Source organism: Teleopsis dalmanni, chromosome X, assembly GCF_002237135.1.
Source record: "Teleopsis dalmanni isolate 2A chromosome X, ASM223713v2, whole genome shotgun sequence".
Taxonomy (NCBI): domain Eukaryota; kingdom Metazoa; phylum Arthropoda; class Insecta; order Diptera; family Diopsidae; genus Teleopsis; species Teleopsis dalmanni.
Genome location: NC_051848.1, coordinates 11,847,747 through 11,869,952, shown reverse-complemented (window position 1 = coordinate 11,869,952; position 22,206 = coordinate 11,847,747). Strand labels below are relative to the sequence as shown.

At 32.0% G+C, this 22,206-nt stretch overlaps 1 protein-coding gene across 1 annotated transcript in view; it reads left to right on the top strand.

The window, feature by feature from the left end:
- Nucleotides 1-689: 689 nt before the first annotated feature.
- The window catches only part of LOC119688181 (homeobox protein goosecoid), a 40,753-nt gene continuing 19,236 nt past the window's right edge, over nucleotides 690-22,206 (top strand). The window contains exons 1-3 of the mRNA XM_038102865.1: nucleotides 690-906; nucleotides 1,182-2,123; nucleotides 9,249-9,592. Of these exons, the coding sequence (XP_037958793.1) occupies nucleotides 690-906; nucleotides 1,182-2,123; nucleotides 9,249-9,592 (1,503 nt within the window). The remainder of the gene's footprint in view (nucleotides 907-1,181; nucleotides 2,124-9,248; nucleotides 9,593-22,206) is intronic.

The window sequence follows — 22,206 nt, the reverse complement described above, 5'->3', positions numbered from 1 at the left end:
TCCTTCAGAGTCGGCAATGAGAAATAAAAATAAACTATCCGGCTAAGGGCAGTGACAATGACCAGAGCACATCTTCACTATCTCTTGTCAACAACTGCAACCTCCGCGACAGCCATCCTTGCACAGAAAGCAATCGAAAAGAGAGTTCTTGTTGCTGGTTTTCTTTTTTAATACTTTGTATAATAGAAAGCATTACAGTATAAAATTGTAACGCCTACTTTTTGTATTGGATTGTGGATTGTCTGTTTTTTCCGTCATTTATAGAAAGTGACAATTGGAATTTTTGTCTCCGACATTGCAACAATAATTAGGCAATGCACATTTTTCCTGCGATTTACCCAAGAACTTGCGGAAATATTTCTTTATTTTATGAATGAATCCGAGACCGAACGCATAAAATAAATGAATGAAAATTGTGTGAAAATGGGCGTATAACAATAATCCACCCCTGTGTTTGCAAACTGCTTTCCACTAGGTAGCGCTCAGTAACAATTGTGTGACTCACCCCAGAGCGCAAACAATCACATAACCACAAACAAATCATACACCCAACAAATACGCATCACACACACACACACACACACGCACATTACCACAGTTCACAAAACACACCAAACACCAATACCTGTTTGGATGAGTTCCACTCATCTGCTCTCATGCTGAGAGCGCTATATGGCATAACATTCAATATGGTAGCTGTCGAGAGGCGTGTTTTCGCTCATAAAATAGCATCGCACTGTGTTGAGTTGATTTGGTTGTGCATGCGTGTGTTAACCACTGCACAAGTTGAAAGGAAGTCTGTTGCGTTGCTGAACGACAATGTAGTTTCGGATTTCGAGCAAGCAGGCTTCATCATTAGTCGCGTGTTTAAAGTTAACAAATCAATTAATCATTTAAGTCGTGCGTGTACTAATTTCGTTCAGTTTTGAAGCAATTTAGCATTTAAGCTTAATGAAATTGTGTAGTGCTTTTTAAAAAAAAAAACAAAAAATACCAAAATAAAAACAAAATTCAATAGTGAATTTTATAAGTAAAAAATCTTATTGAAATAAAAAAAAAATAAAGTTTTTAAAAGCTGAAAAAAGTGATTTCAATCAAAATTGACACAAAAACAACATAAATATTTTTCTCATTTATTGTTTACAAATAAATCGTCAAAATTCTGTCTTCACTGTGGACAGCTCCAGCCCAACTTGTTGGCGGTCTGGAGACGAAAGGTCACAACCACTCGAAATTTAAAATAACCGTAGTGAATACTCCTAGTCCGAGTCCAACTTCGTTGCCACCTTCACCTCCGCTCATAAGCAACAACACTACGACGCCGACCTTGCAGCAACTTAATATGGTTGAGACAACAACATCGCCAACAGGTATTGCAATAAAGCGTTGTGCGTCAAGTCCGCTTAGTGAACAACAACTGCAGCAACATCAGCACAATTTGCACCAACAACTACAACAACAGCAACAACATTTGCATAACAGTCTTAGCACAAGCAACAATATGAATAACAACAATATACTGAGCACCAATAACGGCGGTTCCAATCTATCACGACAAAATATCAGATCATCTCCTGTTCATCAGAATACTGTGCAAAATACAGCGCGTGCGAACGCCGCCTATTTGACGACAGCAATGCTCTTTAACTCGCAACAATGCGGCTATTTAGGACAACGTTTACAAAGCGCTGTCTTTCAACATCAGCAACAACAGCACCAACAGCAACAGTTGTCCCAAACTCCCTCAGATGATGGCTCCCAATCTGGTGCTACAATAATTGATGACGAACGACCGATGCGTACGACCGTCGGTACAGCTACTACAGCTGCAGCTGCTGCTGCCTCACTTTTTACGATCGATAGTATACTGGGCTCTCGATCGGCGGCGGCTGTTAATAGCAACAACAATAATAATAACAACAACAGCATAAACAATAACAGTATTATGCATATAAAACGCTCTGAATCGCCGGCTTCACCTAGTTCCAATTCAAGTTCGGCTGCTACAAGTCCCATACGCCCACAACGTGTTCCCGCCATGTTGCAACATCCAGGCTTACATTTGGGCCACTTAGCAGCTGCGGCAGCAACTGGCTTTGCAGCATCACCGTCGGATTTTCTAGGTATGAAAATATATCTTTAGAAATAAATCAAAAAATAATTAGAAATAAGTATTTACATAATATGTGAGTCAGATTATATATGTAGGTTCTTTCAAAGTTCATACCTCTCTTCCAAAACTTCTCTTCCTATTAATTAATTAACTTTGTTTCGTGTATAAATAATTTTTCCGCCTGCGAATTATTATTTATAATAAAAAATATTAACCAAAAAAACTAGTAAACTAAATAATATATGGATATATTTTCGCTGTTAATTGAAGTTTGGAACGGGTGATCTATGCAGTATGTATTGTTTGCTCTAAAGGTCATGAAGGCAATGAACACGTTGGCTCTTTTATTAACACCACTTCTTAACACCTGCGAATTTTTTTCGATAGTTATTACCCATTTAATAGAATATCTGTTTTGATTTGTACTATAAAGCTCTGTACTTTTTGTCGAAATTTGAACTCTGCTAATGGGGTTCACGAACCTTCTTGTTATAGTGAGCGGTTCATAATTTGATCTTGGACTTGTTAGTTCTTAAACATATGTTACTCTATTGTTAGAATAAAGGCAAAATGTCCATTTTTAAACTTACTTCTTAACAATAGTTCAAATTTTAGTTGACTTATTATTCGGAAAACGAATTTAATTCGGATATGAAAATAAAATTATTTATGCGTACTATCAACATATACTCGACATATACGGCATTTGTCTGGTACATACTTTTCAACATATACTATATATCATATAAATCGTATGCGAGTATATTAAGAATTTGAAATGATAAAAGACGAAATTTTTTAATAAAAGGTATTTGAATAAATGAATCTATTCGAAAGTATATTCATAATTTAGATATATTGATTTCTGGAGATCGATTGTTATAGAATTTTTATATTATATAATATCCAAATATAACAATTTCATATTTTTCCTAATATGTATTCTAACAAGGAACTAAGTCCTGTTTGTATTCAGGGTATTGTCAATAACTGACTTTATTATCTCAGTAAGTAATATTAGGTTTTTGTTTTCAATCTTTAAGATCACTTTTGGTTGAAAGTTTGCCTTCCCCTAATCTTTTGGGAAAAACCTATACCTTAATGTTAAAGACTCAACAAATAACTGTTGATGAAGCTGTGAACTAGGAGACGAGAACAAAACCACTATTCACCTGATCTATGAGTTCCAAATACTCATTATTTATTCTATGTTTAAGTTTCGTAAGTAAACTCGCTACTCGCTCACTCTGACACTAGTCAACGCTAACTAAAAACCAATTTAATCTCAAAATGATTCTTTCCAATTTAAATTTTTGTCCGATACAGAACAAATTTTACTTCCTTGATCCAATGAATTTAATTTTATTTTAATTACTTAACATTAATATACCGATTATTGCCACAATGAATATGTTTTTTAAGGCGCTATACCTCTGATTTTACTTTATATAGACTGGCACTGATATTCACCATATGGAATGGTAGGAAATTATAAAATAATACTATAAAAATACTATATGCAACTATTTCTAAACTATTTCTATATCGTATCTAATTCCATTTTAAGTTACAATGTTGAACAATGTTGATTTTGATGATAAATCATTTTGTTGTATATGTTAGGTATACCGCCAACGTAGGTATGCTCTACAGTAAATACAGTGCATCTAAGTTAAATTCTTAGAAATGATAAGAGGTGTTCATTTCAAAAGTAGTAGTAACCTTCTTAGTTATATCCTACGATGAGCTTAGTATGTTTGAACTCAATTCGGAATAACGAAGACCGATATTTATTCCTCAAAAAGCAGCAGCCTATCTAAAAATATTCTAGATCAGGACTGTCCAGATCAGATAAGATCGCGGGCCAATACAAATAGGTTGGAGGGCCGCAGAAATAAATACATACGTTCATAACTTTTTCGGAGAAAAAATAAAAATACGGCGATTATGATACTTATTATTAATTCTTCATTAATTTATCTTTCACAATTCTGTCATTATCAGCATTAATTATATGAGTATTGCCTTACGAAAAATATTGTGATGTTACTAAAATAGGTATAACAAAGAAAAATTTGCCTAACTGTGGTAGATTAGAAGCATATCGGGAGCCGCTGGTCTCTGGTCGCATGAGGCCTGTGGGCTGTGCTTTGGACAGCCCAGCCCTGTTGATTTGACTTGAATTCGTACCAATGTAGACAGATATTCATTACTCAAATATCAGTATCCTATTTAGTTAGTTATATTCCAGAGTGAGTAGTGTCTTTCTAACAGCTATTTTCTTTCAACTTTATGAGTCTTCTTTCGACTTATCAAGTCTTTCAACTTTATGCAGTGGAAATTATTTTAATTCCTGAATTTTATTCACTTCCTTTGGTCCATTTCTTCAAGCACTTTTGGTTCTTTAAATAGGAATATTTAGTCCTTTTAAACATGATCAGACTAACTAGAAGGGTAAACCTTTTTTAGACTGTAAATATGTGAGCTAAACTCACATTTCCTTTAAAACTAATCGACTTTTTTTGGCTGATAATAATCAATCTTCTTTAATATTTATATAAATAAGTTCAAATTTTGATATGGATGAGGGAACTATTAGTAATGTTTTTATAAATGTTTACTAGAAATTAGTTCTTAAACATTCTCATTTGTATTTGAATTGTCGTTAGAATAAATCCTTTGAAATTTCACTCTAATGTGGTAGCCTTTCCATGTTAATCATTCCGCTGAGGTTACGAAAACGTTGCTTAGGGAACAAAGTTTATCTTATGAGCCTCAGATACATTTTGCATGTTTGTTTTTTTCTTTTGTATTAAAGCTTATTTTATAGATTTCCGACTTTACACTTATGCTTAATTTTTTAAGGTTTAAACAGTGTAGCACAATGTGGCGTAATGCCGTGCTTAAATCTGGTACTTAATTTTTAACAACGCGTAGTTAAATCGGTAATATCCTTTAATAACCTTTTACTTCGATTAGTGCTGCCACACAGAACAAAAAAAATGTGAGTGAGGTAGTGGCAAGGACTCGCAGCTACTCACAGCTAAAGCCACGGCACAGCTTCAATACGCAAGCTACCCAAGGCAATCACGCACTCCACTGAGGCTACAAATACCACCCTCTTCCAAGGTTGTGCGCCGTCGACCTGTTTTTGCTTCGGCTTCGCTGCGAATAACACCTCAAGGGTACTAAAATGTGGCATAGAACGCAGATAAAAAATAATATTTCAAGTAATTTTCAAAAGATTTTCAATGGATTTTATTTAACATTGCTGAAGATGTATATTTACAAGTGAATTATGTGCAAATGGGCAATGAACCATAAAAGATGATTTTAAAAAAGGATGAAAAAAACCACCGACTCTAATAAAAACCAAATAAATTTTTTTTCACTTCCTTTTTCCTTTGCCATACAATTTGCCATACACATTGAAGAAGCGATTTGCATTTCCGTAAACATCGGATAAATTTTATTTAAAATCAAATGAAAGCTTGAGGGTGGGGAGGAATTGATCAGGTTACAATGTTCAAATATTAGAAGTATTTTCACCTTCGACTAGTATGCAAACTGCACTGCAAATGAGGAGGTTGAAGAATAAATGTTCGACTTTCTTTACATCCTTTTCAAGGATTTATGTTAATTCAGGCATAACATATGCTTAGAGAAAAATTTTAAAATACGAGTATATCTTTGAATGCATTTGTTAAATCCTTGAATAATGTTAGCGGTTAAGTCCTTCTCCGCCTCCGCATAATTCATAAAATTTACTAAATATTCTAGTAAAAAATATTTGCCTTTTTTTACAACTTACGTATTCGTACAATATCGTCAGTAAAAATATGTCAGTGAAACATTTTACAATAAAAATCTGGTTTGAATATTAATTAGTATTTTCTTTTTCCGGTGATAAAAGTCACATTTCCATTACATACTTTAAATGCATTTTGTTATGAAGAGAAAGTTTGTACTAACTGGTAAACACACAATGGCTTACTTATGAAGGATACAATCTAACTCTACTTTTACATAACCTTGAAACCTAATCCCCATCTTTAAGAATACTTTATGTTAGTACAGTTTAGTTCTACATACATTCTTCAGCTATCGAAGTGCAAATCGTGCTTCACCATTATTATGCCAATCATAACAGGCCTTAAAGAAAATGGACATACCATACTTCTCAATTATTTTCACTTTTATTATATGTCATTTTTTAGTGCCTGTTTCTAAAGCCCGCTGTTCATATATTGTTTTCCCAATCACATATCTACAGTTTTTTTGTCTTATAAATATTTTGGACATGCACTTTACTGTATATATAACATTTGGCTGCTTCACAATACTTCCACTCCATGTCTGCTTCTCCATTGCTCACAGATCAAGAATTCATTGTTCTTCCAGGACATTGGTTTGCTTCACTATTGTTTCTCAAATCTATTATTTACCTACTACTCAGCTATATTTTTCACAGATTGCTCTACTCAAATCATTTTCATCGCTCATTTGGTCGTTTAATTTCAACCATTTCTGAGTTCATAGTAAGTTTGTCTCTGAAATGGTTCCAATCTTAATGATTTCTCGATTGCTAACATCAACTTAGGAATCTCTTGTCTCTTGTCAATCATATAACATGTATATATATCCGACTGAGTTCTGTCTACCACCAACAGCACTTCAGTATCCCCGTTTTAATAAGCCAGTGTGTTGTCAAAAATGTAGTCGAATTCTACCAACGGCTCTTATATGTATCACTATTTGTAACTTTAAACTTTAAATTTAAATTTAAGAAAGATGTCTTAACGCATCTCTAAAGTCGAATATATATGATCTTCAGACTTGTAAACGTATATAGTAGTTTATAGTAACTATTAAGGTCTTTAATGCCGGTAAAATAATTCACGAAGAATTGCTTTATATATCATCATGATCTTCTGTTATTTTACCAAACTCCTGAATTTGTTTTCTAAATTATTAAAAATATATAAACCTTTACAGATCTACGCAACTGTAGAAATAAGTCAGTAGAAAACTTGTCAGTCATAATGTCTTTTTTGAATTCAATTATTTAATATATATCTATTTTTGGTATTCATCCAATAAATATTATGCAATATTTATATAATCATAGTCGAGGAGCAGAAATTGATCTAAATAATCTAAATATACCACTTATATCATACAAATAATTATTAAAATCCTTTTAGGGTATAAAACAATTAAACATATGATTGGGTAAATCCAACGATATGCAGACATCTGAACGCAAATGTCCCTTATCTAGAGCATGTTAGAGATCTTGCGCATCTGAATTGAATGAAAAATCTATACTAACAGACTGAATATTCTCTTCAATGTTTCCTACTGCAATTGTGAGGGAAGCAAAGTAAATGTTTTACATTATCTTTGTTACTGTTATGTCATCTAACCTTTCCAGTTTTATATTACAATACAAAAGGTCTGAGTAAATTTCTGAAATTACAGAAATAATCTCAAATCTAACCTATAAAAACCCTAGCTCTAACTGTTGTATAAGTCCGTTCTCTTTAGAAACTTATTAGTTTTCTTTGCGACTAATTCAGTGACTAGATACTAGTATATACCGAAATTTTTATTTTTAAGCAAATATCGTAATGTATATAACATATACATATATACATATTTTTTATTTATATATGGGTAATATTATATAAACTTTCAGTTATTAAACTCGTCTTTGTTCGTTTCGTTCTTCGTAGTGTAGATAGGATGTTTTCATTAAAAGAAATATATTTAAATACAATAGATAATTCATATTCTTATATTTATATTTATATATTTTTTAAAAGTTTAATTTATAATTCTTTCTATTACACTTTTGTAAGTATTAGTTGTTATTTTCTTATGAATTCATTCCGTCGTCTATAGAATATATAGTTTTATGTAGTAATATAGTTTTTTGATTATTATTCTTTAGGCTTTTGAGATTTATTGAGGTATCAAAAAAGCGTTAATATATTGAATAATTTATTTAAATGTAAAATCGTGAACTGTAAGTTCCGAGCTTAGAAAAATAGTTAAGTATGTGTTCAATTTATTTAACTGATAGTAAATTACTAAAGGTCTATGTATCTAAAAACGTATTAGTGATATAAAACACAAGTTTAGACTATAACTTCTGAGCCTAGAGAACAATTCATTCGATTAAAATATATCAGTGGTTTAGGTATAACTGTAGAAAGGCAAAACTATTTACCAAATTTTTAGGAATTTCTTTATGTCAAAGAGACAGACTGTAAGCCCACAGTCTGTTTTACTAATGAGATCAAAGTTTTAACTCCACAATAGAAATGTTAATTTTGTAATTCATAATGTTCATAAATATGAATTACTTACTTAGTATTCCAAAGCAAGTTTATATAAATATTATAACCATGTCTGTATTTATCCTAATAGGTTTTACTAATCCATATTAGGATAAATTCCTTTCTAGCTTTATAAGTCATAAAGGATGTAGGGAAGTGTTTTGTTTAAAGTTTTTGTACGCCAAAACATATGAATTAATACAGCAAACAGAAATATGTTTTTTAATCGCACTGATTTTGTAAAAGGCATCGCTCCTCCATATAACCATGGTTATGGGTCCGCATATCTACAAGAATGAGTACATATTACGACAAGAATGCACTGGGTTGGATGAACATTTGAAACTGCGGTTGTAGTGCTTTCCATATGTAAACATCCGAGCATGCATTTTTAAGGATTTATTTTTCACATGAGCTGCCGTGATTGCGACTTTGTTTTTATATTGAAAACAGACGGCGTACAGTAGGCGTATTTGCTACTTTTACCACTCAAAATGATGACTAAAATAGCATATGCAATTTTTTAATATGCATTTTTCTTTATAAGAGACTTTAATTTAATTTTTATACTTTAAATAAATAAAAAATTTTATATGTACTTGCATAGTTAATATAAACATCATTATCTTCCCTATGCTTTGTAGTTGGAATTATAGCCACTGTGCATCAGCAATTATACTGTTCCATTTATAAAAATTTATTTATTAAGATATTTTATATACCAATCACCTTTGCATTCACTCTATGTTTATTTAAATATTTTATTGTTTTGCCTGTGCTTTTTTTTGTGATAGTGGCGTACCCGAATTTTTATCCAAATTATATGCATGCAGCAGCAGTAGCTCATGTGGCAGCTGCTCAAATGCAAGCGGCACATGTAAGCGGTCATGCTCCTGGTCTATCACATCCCGGACATTCACATCACACACATCACTTGCATCATCCACATCACTCACATCATGTTGCCGCACATTTGGGTCATGGTCCACCGCCTAAAAGAAAACGGCGCCATCGCACCATATTCACAGAGGAGCAATTAGAACAGCTAGAGGCGACCTTCGATAAAACCCATTATCCTGACGTAGTGCTGCGTGAACAATTGGCATTAAAAGTCGATCTTAAAGAGGAAAGAGTGGAGGTAAGTACTTATTAGTTTAGTAATAATAAATTATATTAATAATAACACAAAGTTTTATACTCACAAAGCTAAAGTTTAATATATATATCTTATCATTCATAAATACTCTTACCTTTAATTCGAGGATTCCAAAGAATCTTCAACTAAAATCGAATTTCTTGAGCTAAAAATTCAGATTTTGTGAGATTCTATTTTTATTTCAGAGTTTCCCAAGTTTGCAGAAATTGGTATGTTATTTAGTAATAAATTTATACAGAATTTATTTAATTAATCTATCAATGTCATAAATTGTACAATAAATTTATAAATTGAGCATCATAAAAACTCAGAGAAATATGGAAACAATAATGTCATCCGTATATAGTTTCTTACCATGTTTAATAGAATAAATACCGCTGACGATTTCTTAACAACAAAAAAAATCATTTTAAAAATCTTCCATCTGTTAATACCATTCGAAATACAAGTCATTAAAGAAAGAAAGACTTACAAAACTTTAAATAACTCAAAAACCGCTTTTCGATATTTTGATCATGCCTGTATATATATAAATACATATATATAGTATAGATCCTATCTTTATACTCATTAGAAGCTATACTAGATCTAACGCAATCAAGGGAACGCCACATCACAGCTCTTAGACAGTTAAGAGACGATTAAAAAAAATACTAAAAAAGTAGTTTAGATTTAAGAGCTTTTCTTAACGAGCTTTCCATAACAGTGGGCCAATGGATATATTGATCTAAAACTATAAAATATCAAAACAGTTTTATGCTTTAACTGGAGAACAAAAAAGTGGACGTACTAAAGTATCCATGCTCTTAAAACTGATACGTCTTAAAGTATTTCTTCTGTAACTGAACATAGATTATATGAGTGAAACTGTTCTCAAACAAAAATCAAAACATATTTATCCATGATATAAAAATATATATATATACATAAAAATCTGAAAAAGGATATACTAATAATAATTTTACTAAGTAATGTCATAACCGACTGCGTTTTAGGTAATGAGACACTGTAGATAGATTTTTACGTTCCAAAACCAAACATCAGGCTTCAACTGGTAACAGAAACATGAAACTCGTTTACTGAATTGAGAGCAATATCGTCTCTTTGTCTATGGGCTGAATTCTTAAGCTATATACTAGATACATTAGACATATATATAACTTCATTTTAATCAGCATGTCTTAATAATTATAATCTCGTATTAGGTGTTGTAAACTACGAAATTACTCATTATGATATAACCTAGTTCATTTAGTCACTGAATGTGATGATATAGCTAGGAAGGAAGTTAAGCACTTTAGTTTATACTCACTTGAAAAGGATGTTCAAGCCTCAGAACTAAGCATTTTCTGGACTTCATTAAATATGATCGTTATTATCCACAGCTTAATAGTTCATTAATTATCTAGTTCTGCCTCACAATCCTTCTTTTGTAATCCTAAATAATGTTGTCGTTCGCTAATTGTATGCCCATAAGGTTTTCGAATAGTTTTTAACTCCGTCGACCCAATTCTTTTTTGCTGTTCTCAAGTTTTAACAATTAAGTATAATATAATAAGAGAAATTTATCATTGTCTTGTGAAGGAGTGGCAAAGCAGTGGCGAATTAAACATGCAGGAAACCTGGAGGGGGGTTCCTTTGAATGCTGTAAAAAAAAAACAGAAAAACTTGTTTTATACAATATACAAAGACAAGTAATCAGTTGTGTATTGGAAAAAGTTATATTCAAAAAGTAAAAGTACTCATTTTTAGACACTCATATCATCATTCTCATATATTATTCACGATTTTTTGAAAACAAAAGGCATTGAGGTCCTGTAAAATCCCCCTTTAGCCAATAAAGCAGCATAATGCATCTAATAAATTAAAAAAGAAGTACTATCTCACAATATCTATGCATGTGATTGAGTTTATAATATAAATTTTATAAACAATTTAAATTTTCTTGTGAAGACTTATTTTTTACTTAAAATTCATAACAAAAATTAAAAGTGATTTGATGGTGTCACCGCGATATCACATTGCCAAAAAGCTGCGTATATATAGATAAATACTAAAATGTGATAAAAGAAGCCATTAAGTGTATGAATTAACCCTTAGGTTGTGTAACACCAAATAGTGTCCATCATCAATTGCATTACCCGAACCTTGGAAGTATGAGAATAAAGTATCTTGAGAGCACGCCAACTTCCCACTTACGCATTTCCATAGCAAGCAACACAGTTGAGTAGAGCTGATACCTTGAACAGTTCGGGTCATTAGAGATGCCTTACGGCGAATAGTTAATACTCGATTGTCAACGCACATTATTGTTATTGTATTCGCACCGCTTACCATATCCATATCACCGTCCTTAGAAGTTTCCTATAATCACAACTCTAACTCTTATTGCAATTGTAGTGTTGTACTTCTCGCAATTACTGTTGTTTCTGATAATTATCTTAATTGTTATACAAATGTCCGCAAGTGTGTTAGTTTATGGAACGTTATGGATATAAGTTACATCCCGCACCACCCATCAACGCTATTCAGAGGAACATAGGAAAGCCTAAATGTGTCATCGTTATACGTTTAAAGTTTAACTCCTTAAGACGAAATGTCAACAATTTTGGAATGGTTCGGTCGCAACTGCTGATGCAATGGGTTGTCATAACAACAAAATGCTTGCTAATCCTTACAAATGCATTAGCTCAAGCACTTTTCACTCCGCCGACAATCATGGTTTGTTGTGGATTTCACGCCGTGTACAAGCGTTTGACATTCTGTGATAATTAATTGGCAATCAATGCGTCCAAATTAAATTGTCAACTTATGTTGTTTGTCAGCTCATAAAAAAATCTGTTGACAAATTGTAGCGCTAAAATGACTCGCTACTCATCCTCATCTTCAACCTCATCCTTATCCACGACGACTTCATTACAAACGCTCTGGAATGGTATTGTACCCTCATTGTCGCATTTAGCCTCAACGCTTCTTCACCAAGGGAACTAAAAGGGTAAACACTTCACAGCCGCTCTCAGTGATACTTTTTATTTGCTTTTAAGTTGTTTTGCCGTCGAAGTGATATTTTAAAATGGATTTTTTGTTTATGAGTTTTAAATACAATATCCCGAATGTAAAAAAGAAAAATAAGAAAAATAATAACAATTTAACGTACAATATTGCTTAAGTATCTTTTTTCCCGGAATTCGCTGCCCGGCACACACGCATTAGGGGTTGTTAAGCATCCCATTTGTAATTTTAAGCTACCCTTGCGGGTAATTTTCCCTACTCTTACTTAACTTCTTTTTTCAGTTTTCTTCCTTCATCTCTGTTCTCTGTTATTCTGATTGTTTTTTATATATATATTTTTTTTGATGTTTTTTTTTTTATTCCTTTGCCCTCGAACAAGATTTTCCGTTCCGTTCAGTTGGCAAACGACTTTGTTTACTTTTCAAATAAAATGATATCGTCTATAGTCTGTGATACTTTAGTGCCATTATTGAAATTAAGTGAATGATAATTTTTCCTGTTTGCGGGTGATGCGGTCATATCGCATCAGGGGATGGTTGGTTGATTCCTTGGTAAGTTGGTAGGTTGGTAGGTTGGCGAACTGTGCGCTCTATACGCTGAGTGATTGTTTGATTGTCTGTCTTTCAGAGCAGACGAGCTGCGATGCGATGCGATATGCTGTGATGCCATACAGTGATGTGCCTGATCCAACGCAATGCGTTACTAGACACACATAATCCAGCAAAATTACAGCTTTGTTCACGTTAATGGTAATATCAATATCCACGTTCTGTACATGGACGTGTACATGTTCACAAAGTGAAACCTCTCAATTAGACGAACAACTAAATAAACAATATGATTTTCTCATATGACTGCACTCAATTGGTTTCGCGCGCTGGAAAAACAAATGCAGAATTGGAATTGTGACCGCATAATTTGAATTAATAGAAAAACAAAACAAGAACAATCCATTGTAAGGATACCATACCCATACTGATATCTCACATCAGAACAGCAAATAGCCGCAGAGCTGCAGAATAATTCATTTTACATAAACAGTTCGATTGTGAAATACAAGGATTTGTTTTATTAGTACAATGAGGAGTACTAAATGTACTAATGGTAATTATAATAAAAATTGTACTATCAGTTGAGATTCTCATAAAATGCATTTCTTTCAATAGAAGGAAACTATAGTCAATTTCCTCTAAGGACAAATTTAAAATGATTTAAAAGTCGAAGATATTAACTTAAATGAATTAAGAAGTTTGATTTTCCTATAAATTAGTAAAAAGTCATTCTAAATAAAAAAGTTTTAAGATTAAAAAAAGAGTATCCTTTAAGAAACAATAATATTATCTCCACCGAATTATAAAGTTCCGAAATCTACGATGAAGTGTTATTTAAAATACACAAAGATAACAACTCCGTATTATTGAAAAGTAACATATCCTTCCATCGTGTTTCGGCCTTTAGAATTAACTGAATTATTTTATAAAGGAATGTACCTTGATTTAAAATAACAAACCAATAAGGTTTACAGGGGGCGCAACAGATCCAATTATTGTTGCAGTGCACAACAGATTCATTGGGTCTATTTCCACTTACAATCACACAATTTCTTTTAATTTAGAACTAATTAGTCAATAGCAGCAGTAGTAGTAGTTTTTGTCAATAACTACTTTGAATGAGGGAATAGACAGTCCTCTTGACAATATAATACATAACACTAAAACACTAAAATAAATAACACTCAAGGAAAAAAAACTTAACACAATTCTGGCTATGTCATTGCCTACTGTGCCGAGTATTTAAACGTAATTTTATCGTTTGAAATTATTATATTTAAAACTCTACCTACATTAGATTCTGATATTTCCACCGGTTTTCTATTTTCGTACTACATTCTGAAGACATGTTGGACGCTGATAGTACACAACATTTCCTAATCTTAATCTTAACCGAACTATCACACAATATTAAAGCAATTATGTGAAGATTTATATAACATTTTTGATCTATTTATGCCCCAAATTTTGTGATATGCTCAGTTATGGAACCATACCTATCTTTATCATTTGAAATAATTCTCAAATATTCACCGTATTTCTACTTTTACATTACAACTTAAAGTTATTTTGGAAGCTGAAAATACCCACAAATTCATTATCTTAATCCCAGTCTTACTGTCACACTATGTATTCTTATTATAGATTTGATATGTATTGATTTTTGTCAAACACTCATCCCTGTTTAATAAGAAAAGTTAAGTATTTATTTTAGTTACTTAATTTTTACAAATTGATTAATTAAATTAATTAACATATGAAGAATTTGAATGATTGGAAAATTAAGTTACCTTTTCCTGACATAAGTACTCTCCAAATAAATTAATAATTAAATATTATCAAAAAGAAAAAAATCCGAAACCCAAAGCCAAAACCGAAGTAAGGAAATATTTTGCTGAACTGAGTTGGACACATATCAATTATCTGCATGATTGTGCATCTTTCCAAAGGGAAAGGCACATAACCCAAAGCGAACCCAAGTAAATAACAGTCACAAACGACATTGTTTCTTCCTTCTTAACAAATGCACATAAAATACTTCACACTAATCTTTCGTATCGAATATTATTTATTCATATTTATTTACTTAAATCTTATGAACACAAATGCGTTGACTTAATTTATGCCATGAAATTACGGATCCATACGATCTTTCGCTTTTGTTTTGTATACACAGCATCCGAATCATCCGAAGCAATCGCAGCAATCGCAGCATCTATACCATCCACTCTCTTCGCTCTCCGGCAGAAAATCTCGTTCTCATAGCCGGAGTTGTGTGAATGTTTTCATATCTTTTAAAAATTTTAATCAAATCTAAAATTAAACTAATATTTGTACGCTAATACCTCACACAGTAGCGATATGCGAATCACTTGAGGTACTCACTCCTTTTTTCCCTGCCTCTACTTAACACAAGAACAAATTATGATTAAGATTTATTATTATTTTTATTATTATTATTATTATTACTATTTATCTTATTTCTTTACTCAACAATAAAACAATAAAATAAAATAAATAGTAAATATTTGCGTTGCGCTCGAATCGTTTATTGACTCGAAATCAAAATCAAAATCGAAATCACCTCAATCACTTGAGTTGCGGGATTACTACTATTTGAATTTCTCCGCCTGACCAATTATGTTTACCTGACAGATCTCGACTCGCAGGGCCGTGCTGTGCTGTGCTGCGCTACGGTTGCATAGCAACATAGCCATATAGCCGCATGTGTGGCCTGGTCTCTGTGACCTCCGCAGACTCTGCGTACCTATGGTATAATAGACAATTGCAGTCAATAGTATTGAGAATTCTCGTATTTAGCATTATCATTTGGATAAATAGGAGTACGAGTATGTGACGAGTACGAGTATGCATATCGTTTCTGGTACTCATACTTTACTCCTATTAATAAATACGATAACAAACGCCCGAGTCGAGTGTTTGTTGCACGGTTTCTGTTTGCATTCGCTTCACCATACGACAATCCGTCGCTCGCTCTTTGCCACTCGTCATTCGTCATTCGTCATTCCTCATTACTCGTTAGTTGACTAGTTGTTTAGTCATTTGCTGTTATTCGTTATACGTTATACGTTATTCGTCAATAGTCATAAGTCATAAGTCATTTGGAATATCAATTCGTCACCACATTTTCTCACAATGCTTTTAAGCGTTTGAGTATAATTTATGTTAATTGTCTGGGCTACCGTTTTATTACTGTCGAGCTACTTGAAAGTTAAATAAAAATAATAATTATGAAGCCAAAAAACGGTTTAAAACAATAGCAACAAAATATTTAAGTCAATTTACATATGTGTACGTCTCCTCTAGAAGAAGATAAGCACAACTTCACTACTGGTTTTGTATTTTGCAATGAATTTAAAGATTTTGGAAATCTTCGGGTGTAGATGTCTTAGAGAGTAGAGTAGATGTTATTTAATTCAACTTCTTCGGATTTAATTTTAAAGAATTTTGGCAGTAACAAAGGTTATAGTATTGCTCTAGTATTATATAAATAAAATATAGATAAAATATATAAAGAGTTCTCATATATAAAGTATTAAATATATGTTCAGCAGCGATTAAGATAGGTTGGACATATGATAAGAATGCCGGATGTAAGAGTACCCCTAAAGATTTATGAGAACGAAGTAGCTACCAGCAGAAGAAGAGGGCGACCAAGAAAATATGGAAAGACAGTGTGCAGCATGATATAGAAGAATTGAACATAAGAAATTGGAAAACAAAAGCAAAAAACAGAGAAGAATGGAAGGATGTTGTTAAACAAGCTTAGGTTCTAAATGGACTGTATAGTCACTTATAATGATGATGATGAATATATGTTCACATTCCAAAGTCGTTTTTATTGCACGACAGCGATAAGTGGAACTTAAAGGGACCCGTATGGCAAAAGTCTTCTTTAAATTTAGTTTTTTTTTTTTTAAGTATGTGTATCATCTATTAACAAATTTTATCTATTTTGATGTGATCTACTGACAGTGCCCCTATTTAAAGATGGGTTTTGGTAAAATCGCATATGTTTTCCAACTTTTTTCTTTGTGCTATATGTCGCTGTAGCTTAAATCTCGATACATCAGGTTTTAAAATTGCGAACTTTTACTTGAAACACATCACACAACAATTATTTTGTCGAAACTTCAAAACTGTAATCTGTTGCTTCTCATGTTGTGAATGTTGCAATTCTGAAACACGTACTATATAGGTGTTCTCGTATTCTTGTAATTTTATACCTCAAATATAAATAGCGGTTAAGTATTCAAGCTTTGAGCAAACGTTGGACATTTATTACCAAAACCCTCTATATACAGAGTACTAAATCATTGGGGGAGAGAATACATAAAATCGTCTCTACGGAAACGCAACAAACCCATAGAATATCAGCTTTGAATTTATCGCTGATCAACTCATAAACTCAATCTTACTAAGTACACACCAATTAAATTGAAATAATATTAAAATAATAACTCTATAAATAGGAGGTGCCTAGCACTGAATAGTGGTAAAAAAAGTAGTGCAAGTAACAGTGGTGTTAACCAATATTTTTAATAATTATTGCCACTTATCTCCCCTCCGCAATTGCCCAAACTCATGCGTAGTAAATACATTAATCTACACAATCCCATTGAGAAGAGTCTAAAATTGTTATTATAATTTTTTTTTTTGTGGTCTTTTCTACTTGTACAATTACTTGTGGATATTCTATGCCTAATGAAGAACAATGCAGCTTATTTTTAAACTTAGTAATTTGTAGTGGCCATAATTTGCGTTAAAATATGCTAAACAGTAGCAAACTCTGTGAAGACGAAGAGCCAAGTCTGAGTCTTCAGAAGACACTTATGTATGCTAATGAAGTTCAATGTGTACACAATGACGCTAACAATTTAAATGATTTGGTCGGTATGCATACGTTTAGCAGTTCCTCGGCTGCTCAGTTTGACAATACTCCAATATTTGTGGGCTGATGATAGAAATTGAAGAGAAGAGAAGTGGTTAATAGACTGCCGTACAGATTAGGCAGTATTTTTAAGTGATTTTATAAATTATTTAATTTTCTCATTTATGTTGTTTTTCTATAATTTTGATCAATTTTATTACAAAATGAAATTTGAACATCAAATGAACGAAAGCATTTGTAAGTTGTAATTTGGATAGACAGCAGAAGGTAAAGAAAGGTACGAGAAAATACTGATGAAGAAGAATTAATAGAAAGATGATGGAAACTTTTTGCGAAAATAATCAATTATTGCACATACCTTCCTATTCTGTGACTTTCTCTAGAGGTAGCAAAATAGATCTTGTAGGATATGATGTGCAATTATTCCTTCTAAAAGTAATAATCTGCGATAAAAATGTAAAAAAAGCACGCTGAAGTGAATTGATGGTTTCTATTCAGAACTTTAGATATGATCAGAAGCGATTGATAAATTTAGATATACTTGTTTAACCCAAGACAACTCATAACACCTACAGATTCTGCAAAATACAAAATCAAATGTCAACTGATTTTCTCTGCTCATGCACTGCAAATGTCAAACAACATGTCTTATATCCTAAGTATGGGTTTTATTGAACTAATTGAGGTCTGGAATATTAAACCAAGTTTTATTTTATAGCTGAAAGAAAAACTAAATTACTTAAATAATCAATGTAAACGTTTAAGAACTGTTATAAAAACTTTTGTAACTAACTATAAAATTAGTTGTACTACTTTAATCATGTATATATTGAATCCTTTAACTTCTAGGAGGAGCATAGGACCACACTTTAATAATAAATACAAATTTATTATTATTAAATATCCTTCAAATATTTTACGTAAAGAGTTTCAGCGTTTATATTATTTATTTATTGCTTTCAATTTAAAAAATCTTACATCTTATATCTCTTCAGGGTAAGTCAAGCTATTATTCCTATAAAATGAAGCAATTCCCTTATATAAAAAACATTTCAAAAGAGACTTGATTCTTTTTTTGTAACTGTTATAAGCTCCATTTACATTGTAGTTCCCAACACGGTCGATGCTCACTTTTTAAAGGATTTAATGTGCCGCCTATTAAAGGACTATTAAAGGACTTTGTCAAAACATTTAAACTAAAAGTCGCAAATGTGCACAATGTGTGTTTTTTTTGTGTGTTGCATACAGGATTGTGCCTTAGAGTATACAAATTAATTTTTCGAAAAAAAAACATTTTCCTTTTTTACTGATTGTCTTATTTCGACAGTAAAAAAGGATAATAGTTCCACGCACATTGTATAAGAATGTATTCTCTTTAGTTTCCGAATTATGTGCCTTAATAAAATTTAAAAATAATATTTTTTGCAATTACAAGAACATATTAAGGAGAAAGGATAACATTAGCTGTTGGGTTAGTGTCCTTTCTCTGTTTGTTTCTTATTGAAATTGAATAGAAGGCATTAATAGTTTTTCAGTTTTATAGTTTTCCTTCTATACATAAAAATAAAATTGTAAGATTTGAGTATCTTTAAGGAAAAGTAGAATCATACGGATTTGCAAAAAAAACAGGAACTTTAACTGGTGCGCACCTTCAGACAGCTCGTGTTTGAGTTTAGATTCTTTTTCCATATATAATTATAATTATTATTGAAAAGAAGGGATCGTACACTGCGACCTAAAAGATATATTTTGCCCCTAAGTCGGATTAGAGTGTTTCTCCAAGTCCGATTTCTTCAATGAAAGACAGTATAGAGTCTTTCTTTCCTAGTCTTGAATCCTTATGATCTGTGAAATACCCTCTTAGTTAATTCTTCTGCTTATACATGAATGCCGGGCAGTCTCCAAGCATATGGTATGCACTTTCTCTCTCTTCTCTACAGTATCTGCAATCTGAGTTCATTGAAGTCTAACTTCTAACTTCGATAGGTGATTATACAATTTTAAGAAATTTTTTTTTTAAAAGATGCCCTAAACATGACTATAGAATACAGTCAGTTCAAATAAAATCGTTTAAACAAACAAAATATTATTAAAAATTATTTGCTCAAAAAAACAATAAATAATAAATTAATTTATATATCGATATATTTATTTAACAATTATCTATTAAATGTAATCAAAATTTTATATAATCAAAATTTCGACAGTTGTAATAAAACTCATCAAATATATACCCCTGCTGATCGGACACTTCAATTAAACCAATTTTATTTGTCATTATTTGGAACAACTGAACCAATTTTAGCTGCACACCTTTGTTAAGCAAATAAAAATTGGCTTACAAAGACCTAATGAGACATACCTATGTAAGAGGGCATTTTCCCTCAGCCAACTATAATTTTTTCAAGTGAGGTTTTCGGTCAAAATAAGTTCAGTCGTTTTCCATTATAATGGAAAAATGTTGTCTTCTCAAGAATATTTTCAATAGGTTTTATTGTACTGTGAGACTAACTATGTGTTAGTTATATATCGAAAAATCGTTTATCTAAATAATTAAATTCAGTTATAAATTTTTGGAGATAAATTATAATATAATTCTGTTCCTACGTTACTTAGTCCAATATACAATAAAATAGAAAATAACCGGGTATTGCCAGCCACTGGGGCAAACCACTGCAACTGTAAAACAATGCATCTTTCGAATGAAAACCAAAATATTACTAGATGCAACATCCATTTTCAAGCAGAGGCAGCATTCTGTCTCTGCAGATAAATCTATATTGTTAAGATAATAACGCTACCGTCGTTGAACGAACGCATCTGCTCTATAGCATAACGATTACCTAAAGTGTCACGCCATTAGCGAGTGCTTTTGATTACAAACCATTATGTAATGGATTAACATTTCGTAATTTGAAATTTCCAAAAAACAACATAGCCCCTTAAATCTGTTTTTATTCGTTGACTGACCTGATATCGAAAAATTGCAGACGAATTCCAGGTGTTGCAAAACCGACTAGATGATGCGTCCCAATAACAAAAGAATATAACCTGACTTCAATATTGTATATAATGTACGCTTTCAAATAGTAAATGATATAAATAATTCGAAATAGTACTTAGCGCTAAAGAACTCACATCGGTAGCAATTCAAGAACAAGTCAAAATAAAATTTTTATTGATTTTATATTGCTAAACTTATTCGTTTCGGAAAATGAAACCTGGCCCTCCCTCTTCTAACACCACATATACGTTTTAGTAATTAAAAGTGACATTTTGTGGGGTTTAAAAGATTACTCTTGCGTATCGTATACCCGTATTTTAAAAATTAACTATCGATTTATAATAGGTTTCTTATATACATTTTGATATAACATCCAACAAATAGTATCGTATGAAAATGGCTTCAGCGTAAACACTGTTCGATATTATTGTATATCAAAAGGATATATATATAGCAAATTAAAAACTAAATGTAAATAGTACTATAATTCAAATGTAGTTAGCTGTTGAACAGCACTATTTAACTGATATCGAATTCGTTAAAACATTTTTGTAATAACAATTACCGTGACAGGTTACAGTAATTTTCTAATTAACTAAAGTCTTGATATACAGACCTAAACAGGCACAACCGCATTCTTGAAGATCGATCCGGTTCTAACTGGACTAGAAATCGGCGATGACGGGACACTGCGTACTAGAATGAGATACGGAGGAAAATGTACTTCGCCTCCAAAGAATTACTAAATGTGTGTAAAAAACTTGACAGCCGTATTACCTAGCCAAGCAAGTAAAACGTACTATTTTATCTGTTGTTGATCTGACCCGTTCTTTATATAGAGGCGTGGAATCTTGGTAATACTCTTGATATCCATACTTTCTTATTGAAATACACCTTTGCTTTCTTTACTTTACAACACGGTCCAAAAAGACTTTCGGGGAGCCGCACAATCCATTACTCCGTATTACTTAGCCAAGCAGTTGCTTTTATGAAAGTTAAAGCTGACATTTATTCATTGCTACTATTTCAGAATTTCGAATTATGATCTTCAAAATTCTCCACTTGGATAACAAGCTCCTAATTTTTGATAATAATGACTCTCGTTTTTAATAAACTG